This window comes from Heterodontus francisci, chromosome 35 (genome assembly GCF_036365525.1).
Source record: "Heterodontus francisci isolate sHetFra1 chromosome 35, sHetFra1.hap1, whole genome shotgun sequence".
In the NCBI taxonomy this organism is placed as follows: domain Eukaryota; kingdom Metazoa; phylum Chordata; class Chondrichthyes; order Heterodontiformes; family Heterodontidae; genus Heterodontus; species Heterodontus francisci.
Window position 1 is genome coordinate 43,207,333 of NC_090405.1, and position 13,918 is coordinate 43,221,250.

The 13,918-nt window shown below is 41.4% G+C and overlaps 1 protein-coding gene across 1 annotated transcript in view; it reads right to left on the reverse strand.

The window, feature by feature from the left end:
• Positions 1–13,918, reverse strand: part of LOC137350485 (dual oxidase 2-like) — a 100,300-nt gene that overhangs the window by 46,666 nt on the left and 39,716 nt on the right. Inside the window, exons 16-17 of the mRNA XM_068015135.1 lie at positions 12,185–12,298; positions 4,942–5,144 (exon numbers count right to left, since the gene is read on the reverse strand). Coding sequence (XP_067871236.1) covers positions 4,942–5,144; positions 12,185–12,298 — 317 coding nt within the window. The remainder of the gene's footprint in view (positions 1–4,941; positions 5,145–12,184; positions 12,299–13,918) is intronic.

The window sequence follows — 13,918 nt, forward strand, 5'->3', positions numbered from 1 at the left end:
AAATGGTCCAGCCCAGGCAACATCCTGGTGAATCTCCTCTGCACCCTCTCCAGGGCAATCACGTCCTTCCTATAGTGTGGTGACCAGAACTGTGGCCTAACTAGCGTTTTATACAGCTCCATCATAACCTCCCTGCTCTTATATTCTATGCCTCTGCTAATAAAGGCAAATATCCCATATGCCTTCCTAACCACCTTATATATCTATGCTGCTGCCTTCAGTGATCTATGGACAAGTACACCAAGGTCCCTCTCGCCCTCTGTACTTCCTCGGGTCCTACCATCCATTGTATATCCCCTTGCCTAGTTGGTCCTCCCAAAATGCATCACCTCACACTTCTCAGGATTAAATTCTATTTTGCACTCCTCCGCCCATCTTACCAGCCCATCTATATCGTCCTGTAATCTAAGACTTTCCTCCTCACTATTTACGACACCACCAATTTTCGTGTCATCTGTGAACTCACTGATCATACCTCCTATATTCATGTCTAAATCATTAATGTACACTACAAACAGCAAGGGTCCCAGCACCGATCCCTGTGGTACACCACTGGTCACAGGCTTCCACTCGCAAAAATAGCCCTCGACCATCACCCAGTGCCTCCTGCTACTAAGCCAATTTTGGATCCAATTTGCCAAATTGCCCTGGATCCCATAGGCTCTTACCTTCTTGACCAATCTCCTATGTGGAACTTTATCGAAAGCCTTACTGAAGTCCATGTAGACTACATCAACTGCTTCACCCTCATCTACATATCTAGTCACCGCCTCGAAAAATTCAATCAAGTTAGTTAGACATGATCTCCCCCTGACAAAGCCATGCTGACTATCCCTGATTAATCCCTGCCTCGCCAAGTGGAGATTAATCCTGTCTCTCAGAATTTTTTTCAATAGTTTCCCTACCACTGATGTTAGACTCACTGCCCTGTAATTACCTGGTTTATCCCTGCTACCCTTCTTGAATAATGGAACCACATTTGCTGTCCTCCAATCCTCTGGAACCTCTCCTGTGGCCAGAGAGCATTTGAAACTTTGTGTCAGAGCCCCTGCTATCTTCTCCCTTGCCTCACATAACAGCTTGGGATACATCTCAACTGGGCCTGGGGATTTATCCACTTTTAAGCCCGCTAAAACAGCCAGTATATCACAATCCTCCTCCCTGATCTCTACACCTACATTGTCCTTCTTCATATTGAACACAGATGAAAAGTAATCATTTAAAACCTCACCTATGTCCTCCGGCTCCACACATAGATTGCCACTTTGGTCCCTAACGGGCCATACTCTTTCCCTGATTATCCTCTTGCCCTTAATATACTTATAAAATGCCTTAGGATTTTCCTTAATCTTGCCCGCCAGTGTTTTCTCATGTCCCCCCTTTACTCTCCTAATTACTTTTTTTAAGTACCTCACTACACTTTCTATTCTCCTCTAATGCCTCCGCTATTTTCATCACTCAGAATCTGCCATAAGCCTCCTTTTCTTTCCTGATCCACTCCTCTATATCCCTTGACATCCAGGGCTCCCTGGACTTGTTGGTTCTACCCTTCACCTTAACGGGTACATGTTGGCTCTGAACTCTCACTATTTCCTCTTTGAATGACTCCCACTGGTCTGATGTAGATTTTCCTACCAGTAGCTGCTCCCAGTCCACTTTGACCAGATCCTGTTTTATCATATTGAAATCTGCCTTCCCCCAATTCAGTACCTTTATTTCTGGTCCATATTTGTCCTTTTCCATAACTAACTCACAGTCAAAATCCTGGGACTGTCTACCTAACAATACTCTGGGTTTACTATCACCACATAGACTGCAACAGTTTAAGGCAGCGGTTCACCATCACCTTCTCTAGGGCAAAAAGGGATGACTATAAATCCTGGCCTTGCCAGCAGCACCCACATTCCACGAATGATTACATTTGAAAAAAAGATTGAGAGAAATAGCTTCCCTTGAACTTGTTAATCCAGATCTCTGTGCCATGTTCATTATCTGGCTAAGTCAGGAAGTTAATTTTCACCTTTGACATTAACTAAATCAGTGAAACCAAAGAAACAGGCCAAAACCAGTTAGGCAACTCCTTTGTGAGTTGATGAATCCATGCTTTATGTTTACATCAATTTTAAAGTGGGACAGCTTTTGACATTTTAGGAACTAAACAGAAGCACTATTTCTCAGTTCTGGTGCACTAACTTGACTGTTCAGAATCAAAGAAAACCCAGAGCTTCTTTGTGGCATATTGGTTATATATATAAAAAAAAACTTTCAACATTTTACGGATATCAGCAAAACATACAGATAGGCCACTGCCATATGAGGTGTGTTTCACAGGAAATGCAGGGCTTGTCCCAATAAAACAATTGTTAGAATTTGCCAACGGGATTGATGAAGTTGACATATATTCCACCATGAGTTGTCTATCAAACTCTTGTACTGTTAATGTTATTTAAACATATATGTTCTAGTCACATGCCAACCCCCCCCCCCCCCCCCCCCCAACCCCCCAAACCACCACCACTCATTTCCCAAAGGAAGTGGCTCTTTCTGGAGTACAGAATAATATCCACTGGGAGCACTCTGGTACTATAGTCAAGTGGTGAGCATAAACAGCCATGGCTAATTGGTAGTTGGCTATTCCATCTTGAAGGTATTGTAGCTGAGCTCAATTTTGACCTCATCCAGCATTGACATTTTTAGCAAGAATTTCTGTGGTGAATCTTTGAATCGTCTACCCCAGAGGGTTGTGGATGCTTCACTGTTGAGTGTATTTAATTATTTAGAGATAAAGCACTGAAACAGGCCCTTCGGCCCACCGAGTCTGTGCTGACCAACAACCACCCATTTATACTAATCCTACATTTAACCCCATATTCCCTATCACATCCCCACTATTCTCCTACCACCTACCTACACTAGGGACAATTTACAATGGCCAATTTACCTATCAACCTGCAAGTCTTTTGGCTGTGGGAGGAAACCGGAGCACCCGGTGGAAACCCACACGGTCACAGGGAGAACTTACAACTCCGCACAGGTAGTACCCAGAACCAAACCCGGATCGCTGGAGCTGAGAGACTGTGGTGCTAACCATTGTGCCGCCCCAGGCGGAGATAAGATTTTTGATCTCTCAAGGAAGCAAGAGATATGGGGTACGGGCAGCAAAGTGGAGTTGAGGCAGATCAGCCATGATTGTGTTTAACGGCGCAGCAGGCTCGAGGGGCCATATGGTCTGCTCCTGCCCCTAATTTTTATGTGCTTATGCTAATGTCCTGAGTGAAAATCCTGATGGATTTTCCTCTTCCTGACCCGCAGATTTTTAAGCCAATTCCAGTGGCCCTATAAAGATGCCCATTGTTAAGACCAGGTGAGAAAGGTAACTAGGGATCCCTTTCAGCATGCACCTGGTCTTACTGTAACAGGGTTTTGTTTTTAAACACACTGTGTTTTGAGCTCTCCCTTTGGTTAATCCCTGTTCATCACTTTCCAATTATTAGGCAAAGAAATGAGCACAAACAGGCTTTCTTAGGGTCAAAGAAGAAAAGTGAAATTTTATTAAAACCTAAACTTAAACTCTAATTCGGTTAATGACTACAGATACACACCGTGCCCCACGCTAGCATGCATACGCGATACTCACATGCAAATAGAGACAGAAAAGAGAAGAAAAATAGTGCAGAGGCTTAAGGCAATCTCTGAAGAGGGGCTTTTGTTACTGTGTTTCGAGCTTGCTCTAGTCCTGGCTTGTAGGTAGATCTTGCTTTTCATTGGGGCCCAGTGTTCTTCTCAAACCTTGTTCACTGTGGGAGACTTTTCTCTCTTGGGGTTCATATGCCTTCAATGATTTCCAAAGCTGGTGAGAGAGATGAAAGCAGACAGGAGAGGCTGAGGCAAGCCAACCATGGGAGGTTTTGTCAGTCCAGGAGCAAACAGCTTTCTGCGTTCAAATTCTTTGTGGCAAGTCCAAAAACAACCTCCAAAAGCTAGTTTTAGTCATGTGACTAAACTGATCTGACCACATTTGTTTGTGTATTCGGCCATCTTAGCAGTCAAGCTGGAATGCGAGCTACTCCACCCTCAGTGTCTGGTAATCAAAAGTCCATTGTGGATTGAATGTGTCAGGGCATGGTCTTTTGTCCCTTTTAAGCACCGTCTGTAAATATGCAAATGTCTTTCCAGTCAAGGGTCTGGTGCATTTTTCTAGAGAACAAAGTTCTTTCTTGACTCCAGTAACAGTTTAAAAATCAATGTTCATGTGGCGAAATTAATGTGCCTCATTCTTGGCAGGTGGGGGGCCTGCATGACACCCATGTATGGATCTCCCAAAAGGGTTCAATGGATGGCAATCAGGATATAGAACCAGACTGTTATTCTCTTTAACCCAACCTGCTTGAGACTCAAGCATAGCCAACAACAACTTACATTTATATACTGCCTTTAAATGCAGTAAACATCCCATGGTGCTTCACAGGAGAACAATCACACAAAATTTGAGCATACAAGGAGATATTAGGATGGGGGTAAGATGTTGGTATTTAAGGGGCATCTTAAAAAGAGAGGGGAAAGGAGACAAAGAGGTTTAAGGAAGGAATTCCAGAACTTAGGGACTAGGCATCCAATAGTGGACTGAAGAAAATTGAGGATGCACAAGGCGTCAGAATTAGAAGACAGAATCCTTGTAGTGTTGAAGACCTGGAGGAGGTTTCAGCGATAGGGAGGGCCGAGGCCATGAAGTGATTTGAACACAAGGATGAGAAGTTTAAATTTGAGATATTGCTAGACCAGAAACTAATGTAGGTCAGCAAGCACATCAAACCTGGACCTTCCAGGTCTGTAAGCGTTGGTAGCACACAAACCAAACAATAATGGAAGGGAGGAGGAATCCTTGAAAAGTAAAAATAATATTCAGAGACAAGGGCACTTCATGGCCACGTTCTTGCTTACCAGATCGTATTCCTTGGGAACTTTCAGCAGCAAAGCCTTTTGTTCATTATTGGTAGATAGAATAATATCAGCGTGGCTCCGACTACATACATTGATGCTTCGGATCGGAGAATGTTTGCTGTCCATGACCTTAATGCATTTGTTGGAGTCCAGGATAATACTGACAGGCCGGTATGGTTCTTTGGGTCCTTGCCATTCAAGGGCTAAATGTAATGCAAGAACGTATATAATGTGAGAAACATTTCAGATGATAACAGAAGATCCTCCAAACGTGCCAAATCTTATGTCTGTGACTAAGCAATTGAATGTGGAATCATAATATTACATCCTAAAATTTCCTGTTCCTGCACTTGGCGCTATTGGATAGTGCAGAGCTCAGTGAATAGAGGAAGAGCAGGCAAGCAGAATGTGCCCTAGTAAAAGAGCCTGCCAGATTTTTTGTCCATTTAAATTAATGGACAAACAATCAGAAAAGCTTTGTTAGAATATAAAAATGTAAGAATGGGTTAAGGACATGCACTCCTCCCCACCTCATTTTCTTGTATTTACTGCTACTCCAGGCATAAAAATCTCCCCCAACATGTCCAAAATAGAAGCCTACTCTGGTGAAAGTTTAGTGATTAAAGGTTCGTAATATGCAAGGGGTGAAAATACTGTCCTTTCACCTCTGAGGCCAAGTCAATATCTCTTCTGGTCTCTCTGCTGGCTCCAATGTTTTCAAATGAAAGAAGCATGCATAGTTCTCAAACCAGTTCCCAATGGGAGTGGACACATACCATTTGTAACTTGTCAATGCCACTCAGCAAGAGAAATGGCCATGCTGAAGTAAACAGAAGAATAATGCTGTTACAACTTGGTAAGCCAGTTGGTGAAGGATAGTACTGGAGCCAATCTTTACTCAGGCTTACATTTATTTACAGACTGAAACATTACAAGCATACACCTCCTAACTCAACCACCCACAGTTTCAATAAGTGTCTCTTTATAGGTGCTCAAGTGAAACCCCAATTAATACCCTCCACCTGCACACCATTAAACACAGTTAATATACAATTAACAAATATCACCTATTTAACGACAAGTTTAAACCTGAATGATCCATGAAAACGATGATATATTTGGAATGCATTCATGAAGGAATTCTCTATCCTAAATAGGAGCACATTTTGCTCCATTCTCTAAAATGAGTATCAACCCTTTAAAACCATTTCTACTTTTTGCTAACATTAGCAGACAAGGAAAGGCAGTCTCAACAGAGATGGGAGTTAACCAGGAACAGAATCACAGAACGTTGTATAATTTGATCTCATTAACAAACATTCAAAATCTTTTAAGAGCGCCATTACAGTCAATGGAGAAAGTCCGCGCCTCTGAATAGGTCACCATGACTCAACAAACTGTTCTGCTAATGCCTGTAATTTTGTACCAATGATACAGTCTTGCACAGGTCTATGAGATAATGTGCCTTACATTGTAAGGGCCGGGGGGTGATTTATTCCATGTGTGTTGAAGATGTGAGACATGTGACTGAGTCAAAAAAAACTTCCAATCAAGTCAAATAAATTTGACTGTGCTTCCATTACACATGCCAAATATATCATAGGTTATTCACATTTAGAGTTATAATGTGACCTTGCAATCTTGTAGAGTTCTGGAGTGGCACAATGATTTTTTAGATCAATGAAGAGTGCAGGAGAGCATGCCAGGAGCAGCACCAGGTATACCTAAAAATGAGGCGCCAACTTAATGAAGCGACAACACAGGACTACATGTATACTGAACAGTGGAAGCAGCATGCGATAGACAGAGCTAAGTGATTCCACAACCAACGGATCAGATCTCTCTGCAGTCCTGCCACATTCAGTTGTGAATGGTGATAACCAATTAAACACAAGCCAGAGGGGGGGAGCTCCACAAACATCCCCATCCTCAATGATGGGGGAGCTCAGCAAAAGGCAAGGCTGAAGCATTTGCAGCCATCTCCAGCCAGAAGTGCCGAGTGGATGATCCATCTTGGCCTCCTCAATGTCCACAGCACCACATTTGCCAGTCTTCAGCCAATTTGATTCACTCCACGTGATATCAAAAAACAACTGGATACAGCAAAGGCTTTGGGTCCTGACAACATCCCAGCTGTAGTACTGAAGACTTGTGTTCCATAATTAGCTGTGCCCCTAGCCAAGTTATTCCAGTACAGCTACAACACTGGCATCTATTTAACAACATGGAAAATTGTCCGGGTACCATTTGTAATTGCTCAGATACTGAAGTAGTTTGCGTCCATATGCAGCAAGACCTGGACAGGACAAATCCAATCTGGCCAATTATTGCCCCATCAGTCTCCTCTCAATCATTGGCAAAATGATGGAAGGTGTCATTGACAGTGCTATCAAGTTCACTTACTCAGCAATAACCTGCTCACAGATGCTCAGCTTGGGTTCTGCCAGGGTACTTGGCTCCTGATCTCATTACAGCCTTGGTCCAAACAAGGCACAAGTCAGGAGTGTGATGGAATACTTTCTACTTGCCTGGATGAATGCAGTTCCAACAACACTCAAGAAGCTTGGCATCATCCAGGACAAAGCAGTCTGCTTGATTGTCACCCCATCCACAACCTAAACGTCCATTTTCTCCAACACCAGTGCACAGTGGCAGCAGTGTGTACCATCTACAAGACGCACTGCAGCAACTCACCAAGGCTCCTTTGACAGCACCTTCCAAGCCTTCAACCTCTAACACCTCGAAGGACAAGGACAGCAGATGCATGGCAATACCACCACCTGCAAGTTACCCTCAAAGACTCACACCATCCTGACTTGGAACTATATAGTTGTTCCTTCATTCTCACTGGGTCCTGGAAATCCCTGCTTAACAGCACTGAGTGTATTGACATCCCAAGAACCACAGCAGTTCAAGGCAGCAGCTCACCATCACCTTCTCAAGGGCAATTAGTGATGGGCAACAAATGCTGGGATTGCCTGTGATACCCACATCCCATGAGCGAATAAAAAAGCCACTGAATTGCAGCTTTCACTAAAAAATAGACAGTTTATCATAGAGTTGTCTCCCCAAAACACAGATACAAATTCTGGACTCCCATGTAACTAAAAGGGAATTTGTCTTAATCAGTCAACGTAAACCATAGCCTTGCTGATATTACAAGATTCCATCCTGGTTGGAAAGGGTAGGAAAGACATTCAAACATAGGAGCAGGAGTAGGCCATTCAGTCCATCGAGCCTGCTCCACCATTCAATATGATCATGGCTGATCATCCACTTCAATGCCTTTTTCTCACACTATCCCCATATTCCTTCATGTCATTGGTATTTAGAAATCTGTCAATCTCTAATTTATACATATTCAATGACTGAGCTTCCACAGTCCTCTGGGGTAGAGAATTTCAAAGATTTACTACCCTCCGAGTAAAGAAATCTTTCCTCATCTCTGTCCTAAGTGGTTTCCCCCTTATTTAGAAATTGTGACCCCTGGTTCTAGACTCCCCAACTAGGGGAAACATCTTACCTGCATCTACCTGTCAACCCCTTCAAGTATTTTGCAGGTTTCAATGAGATCACCTCTCATTCTTCGAAACTCTAGAGAATACAAGCTCAGTTTCCCCAATCTCTCTTCATGGGACAGTCCTGCCATCCCAGGAACAAGTCTGGTGAACCTTTATTGCACTCGCTCTATGGCAATAATATCCTTCCTAAGGTAAGTGTACCAAAACTGCACACAGTACTCCAGGTGCGGTCTAACCAAGGTTCTATACAATTGAAGCAAGACTTCACTACTCCTGTACGCAAATCTTCTTGCGATAAACGCCAACATACCATTAGCCTTCCTAATTGCTTGCTGCACCTGCATGCTAGCTTTCAGTGACTTATTGACGAGGACACCCAGGTCCCTTTGTACATCTACACTTTCTAATGTCTTACCATTTAAGAAATATTCTGCAGATCTATTCCTCCTACTAAAATGGATAACCCACATTTTTCCACATTATATTTCATCTGCCATGTTCTTGCTCACTCAATAAGTCCACCCAATGCCCTTGACGCCATTTTGCATCTTCTTCACAACACACATTCCCACCTAGTTTTGTGTCATCTGCGAACTTGGAAATATTACATTTAATCCCCACATTCAAATCACTGATATATATTGTGAAAAGCTGGGGCCCAAGTACCGATCCTTGCGGTACCCCACTAGTCACAGACTGCCAACGCGAGAATGACCTCTTTATTCCCAGTCTCTGTTTTATGTCTGTTAGCCAATCCTTAATCCATGCCAGTATATTACCTCCTATCCCATATGCTTTAATTCTGCTAACCAACGTCATGTGGGGCTTTATCAAAAGCCTTCTGAAAATCCAAGTATACTACATCCACCGACTCCCCTTTATCAATTCTGTTAGTTACATCCTCAAAAATCTCCAACAGGTTCATCAAACATGATTTCCCATTCATAAATCCATGTTGACTAAGCCCTATCAAATCATGATTATCCAAGTGTCCATTTATCACATCCTTAAGAATAGATTCTAGCATTTTCTCTACTACTGATGTAAAGCTAACAGGCTGGGGTCTCAACTTTTTACAATCTATAGAAATCACTTAGATGAAGGGACCAAAGGTATGGTTGCTAAATTTGCTGATGGCACAAAGATAGGTAGGAAAGTAACTTGTGTAGAGGACATAAGGGATATAGATAGGTTAAGTGAGTGGGCAAAGACCTGGCAAATGAAGTATAATGTGGGAAAGTGGGAAATTGTCCACGTTAGCAGGAAGAAGAAAAAAGAAACATATTATCTAAATGGTGAGAGATTGCAGAGCTCTGAGATGCAGAGGGATCTGGGCATCCTAGTGCATGAATTGCAAAAGGTTAGTATGCAGGTACAGCACGTAAGTAGGAAAGCTAACAAATGTTATCGCTTATCGCGAGGGGAATTGAATACAGAAGTAGGGAGGTTATGCTTCAGTTATACAGGGCACTGGTGAGACCACATCTGGAGTACTGTGTACAGTACTGGTCGCCTTATTTAAGGAAGGAGGTAAATGCATTGGAGACAGTACAGAGAAGGTTTACTAGACTAATACCTGGAATAGGTGGCCTGTCTTATGAGGAAAGATTGGACAGGCTAGGCTTGTATCTGCTGGAATTTGGAAGAGTAAGAGGTGACTTGATTGAAACATATAAGATCCTGAGGGGTCTTGACAGGGTGGATGTGGAAAGGATGTTTCCCCTTGTGGGAGAATCTAGAACTAGGGGTCACTGTTCAAAAATAAGGGGTCGCCCATTTAAGACAGAGATGAGGAGAAATGTTTTCTCTCAGAGGGTTGAGAGTCTTTGGAATTCTCTTCCTCAAAAGGCAGTGGAAGCAGAGTCTTTGAATATTTTTAAGGCAGAGGTAGATAGATTCTTGATAAGCATGGGGGTGGAAGGTTATCGGGGGTAGGTGGAAAGGTGGAGTAATTAGTTCAGCCATGAACTTATTGAATGACGAAGCAGGCTCGAGGAGACGAGTGGCCTACTCCTGATCCAAACTTGCATGTTCATATGTCTGTAATTCCCTGTTTTGTCTCTCCCTCCCTTCCTAAATAGTGGGGTGACATTTGCTACCTTCCAATCTGCAGGAACCATTCCAGAATCTATAGAATTTTGGAAGATGATCACCAATGCATCCACTATCTCCATAGCTATCTCCTTCAACAGTCTGGGATGTAGAATATCAGGTCCTGGGGACTTATCAACCTTCAGCCCCATTAATTTCTCCAATACAACCTTCTTACTAATACTAATTTCCTTCAATTCCTCATTTCCTTCCTAGTTTGGGAGATTTCTTGAATCTTCTTCAGTAAAGACAGACACAAAGTAATCATTAAGCTTCTCTGCCATTTCTCTATTCCCCATTAGAAATTCTCCTGCCTGTAATGGACCCACATTTGTCTTAGCCAAATGTTTCCTTTTTACTTAGATAAAGAAACTTTTACAGTCCTTTTTATGTTTTTTTGCTAGCTTACATTCATTTTCTATTATCAATTTTCTTTATCAGTTTCTTCATCCTCCTTTACTGTATTTGAAAATCCTCCAAATCCTCAATTTTACTCCTATTTCTGGCAACTTTATAGGCCTTTTCTTTTAATCTTATGCAATCCTTAACTTCCTTTGTTAGCAATGGTTGACTGACTTTACTTTTGGGGTTTTTGTGCCTTGAAGGAATGTATAGTTGTTGTAAACTATGTAATAATTCTTTGAAGACTATCCATTATCTATACACTGTCATACCTTTTAATGTATTTTCCCAATCCACCTTATCCAATTTGCCCCTCATACCTTCATAATTTCCTTTGTTCAAATTTAACACCCTGGCTTCAGATTGAACTACCTCACTTTCAAACATAATGTAAAATTCTATCATATCATGGTCACTCGTCCTAAAGGTTCTTTTACAGCAAGATTATTAGTTAGCCCTTGCTCAATACATAATACTAGATCTAAAACCTCTAGTTGGTTCCTCAACATACTGCTCTAGAATACCACCCCAACACACTCCAGAAACTTGTCCTCCACAGCATTAGTGCTCATTAGGTTTACCCAGTCTATGTGCAGATTGAAGTCACCCATACTTACTATATTACCCATACTACATGCTTCTCTAATCTCCTGATTAATACCATGCCCCACACTACCACTACTGTATGGTGGTCTATAAACAACTCCTACCAGTGTTTGCTGCCCTTTACAATAAAACAAATCTAGGAGTAGAGGTTAGGTGAGACCTACTATCTATTAAAAACTTGTAAGTTGCAGGAGAAATATATGACTTGTTTTCACAGTGGGCATGCAGAATGATGAAGAACTTGTGGTACCTGTGCATTTATAGACTAGGAGAAACTAAAGAGGAGAAATGCAGAATGTAATGACCTTGGTAGTATTGATGAAATAAAGGCTGGAGGGAGCAGCCATTTCTTCACTGGCTAAGCTGAAGAAGCTTTTTGTCTTGCACAGAGATGGAAACGAAGATGTTTATCTACCGCTATTAAATTGTCAAATTTATTTATCAGTATTTTTGGACAGAGCTAGAATCTCAAAATGGTTGCAATATTATGAGAAGCACCACTATTAACTAGAGTGAAGCCATTCATTAATAATTCATAATGTATCTGTCAGAAGATATAATGGGCAGTCTAAATTGCAACTCTGTTATATAAACATTTTATGTCATAATTTTATAATTAATACCTTTGAGTTTTTCTCCGGGATCTGCCGTCTTCTTAGCAGAACGTCTTTTTTTCTGTAATTTACTTTTTTCTTTCTTTCGAATAGCAGCTATAGTGAAAGCCAACAGCAAGGCCACTGTTGATGAAAAAAGTGTTTAATTTATTAAGTTGTATTAAAAGAGAAATAAATGTTAATTGTACAATAATTGAATATTTAATTGTATTCATGTGGCGGGCATTAACTGGAGATTCACTTGTGCTCCTATATATAGCAGCAGACTGAAAATGAGATGGTTGGGTTTGGGGGTGCAGGTTTGTAATATGTATCTCCATAAATAAAAGCTGATAAAGTGTGTAAAGATTGGGCTCCAGTTCAATCTTTCACCATCTGGCTTTCTGGAGAAAAACAATGAACTGTAAAGTTCTTTCCAAATCCAACATGATCTGAATTGGGCTATTTTGATTCTAGACAGACTCACAATTTAAGGGATGACTTAGGTTTTAGAACAGGTGAAATATTTGTAATATCCAATGTTATGTAGTGTGAATCAAAACTGCTGGATTCAGGGATCCAAAAAGGGAAGTTTCAAATTCATATGCACACATTTAGGATTCAGAATTTTACATTATAAAATACAAAATTAGACGATGTTGCTGGAATCCAGAGCTATTCAAGGCACTGCAGGGTATAGAATGAGCCAAGAGATGCAAGACCTCAGGAATAAGTTGCCTAGTGGGTTAACTTCTGGTCTTCCCCCTCTGGACCATGCATTAAATCCAGCCAGAATGATGAGATGATAGATACAGACTATGTGAAATTTTCCCATTTTCCTAATCTAATTCCTGCAATGGCCTGCAGCACCAAACTAGTACTATTGACAATGTCACTTGACAGGCTAAAGGAAAGTTGGTACGGGGAGTGGAAATAATTTCACTCCAGTGCAACAAAGGGCTCTTCTGAGATTGTTACTGAGACACATTGTTGAGGCAGAGAAGAACGAACTTTGCTCTGTATCTAGCTGTGCTACAGATGACCTGGAAGTGTTTGATCCTCAACACTGGGTCACTGAAATGGTAAGTGTTCTAATTTGCAGCATTAACATCCCTCATGTTGATAAGAGCTGTATTCTGTTATTAAAAGGAGCAATATTAGGTCAAAGAGCTATTCACTAATCTGTAGAATCAGAGAACTCCATGAATCGATGTATTACTTGGTCTCATCAACACAAATAGCACTGTATGTTCTGGAAAATACCACAATCATTATCAACTGGAACAAACTTATTTCAAGTAAGTAGACTACTTATAAAAAGAAAAATTTTGTTGATGTTAGGGTCATTTTTAAACTATTAACTGAATAAATGAAAATGACAGCTAAAAGGAAATGTTTAAAATGGTGGTTTGATTTCTTGTGCAATATTGCTTTAATCAATAACAACTTATATTTATATGGCACCTTTAACATAAAACATCTCAAGGCATTTCACAGGAGCATTATAAAACAAAACAAGACACTGAGACATTTAAGGAGATATTAAGGCAGATGACCAAAAGCTTGGTCAAAGAGGTAGGTTTTTTAAAGGAGGAAAGGGAGGGACAGAGGCAGAAAGGTTTGGGGCGCGAATTCCAGAACTTCGGACCTCGGCAGCTGAAGGCATGGCCAACAATGGAGGAGTGATTAAAATCGGGGATGCACAAAAGACCAGAACTGGAGGAATGCAGAGATCTCGGAAGGTTGTGGGGCTGGAGGAAGTTG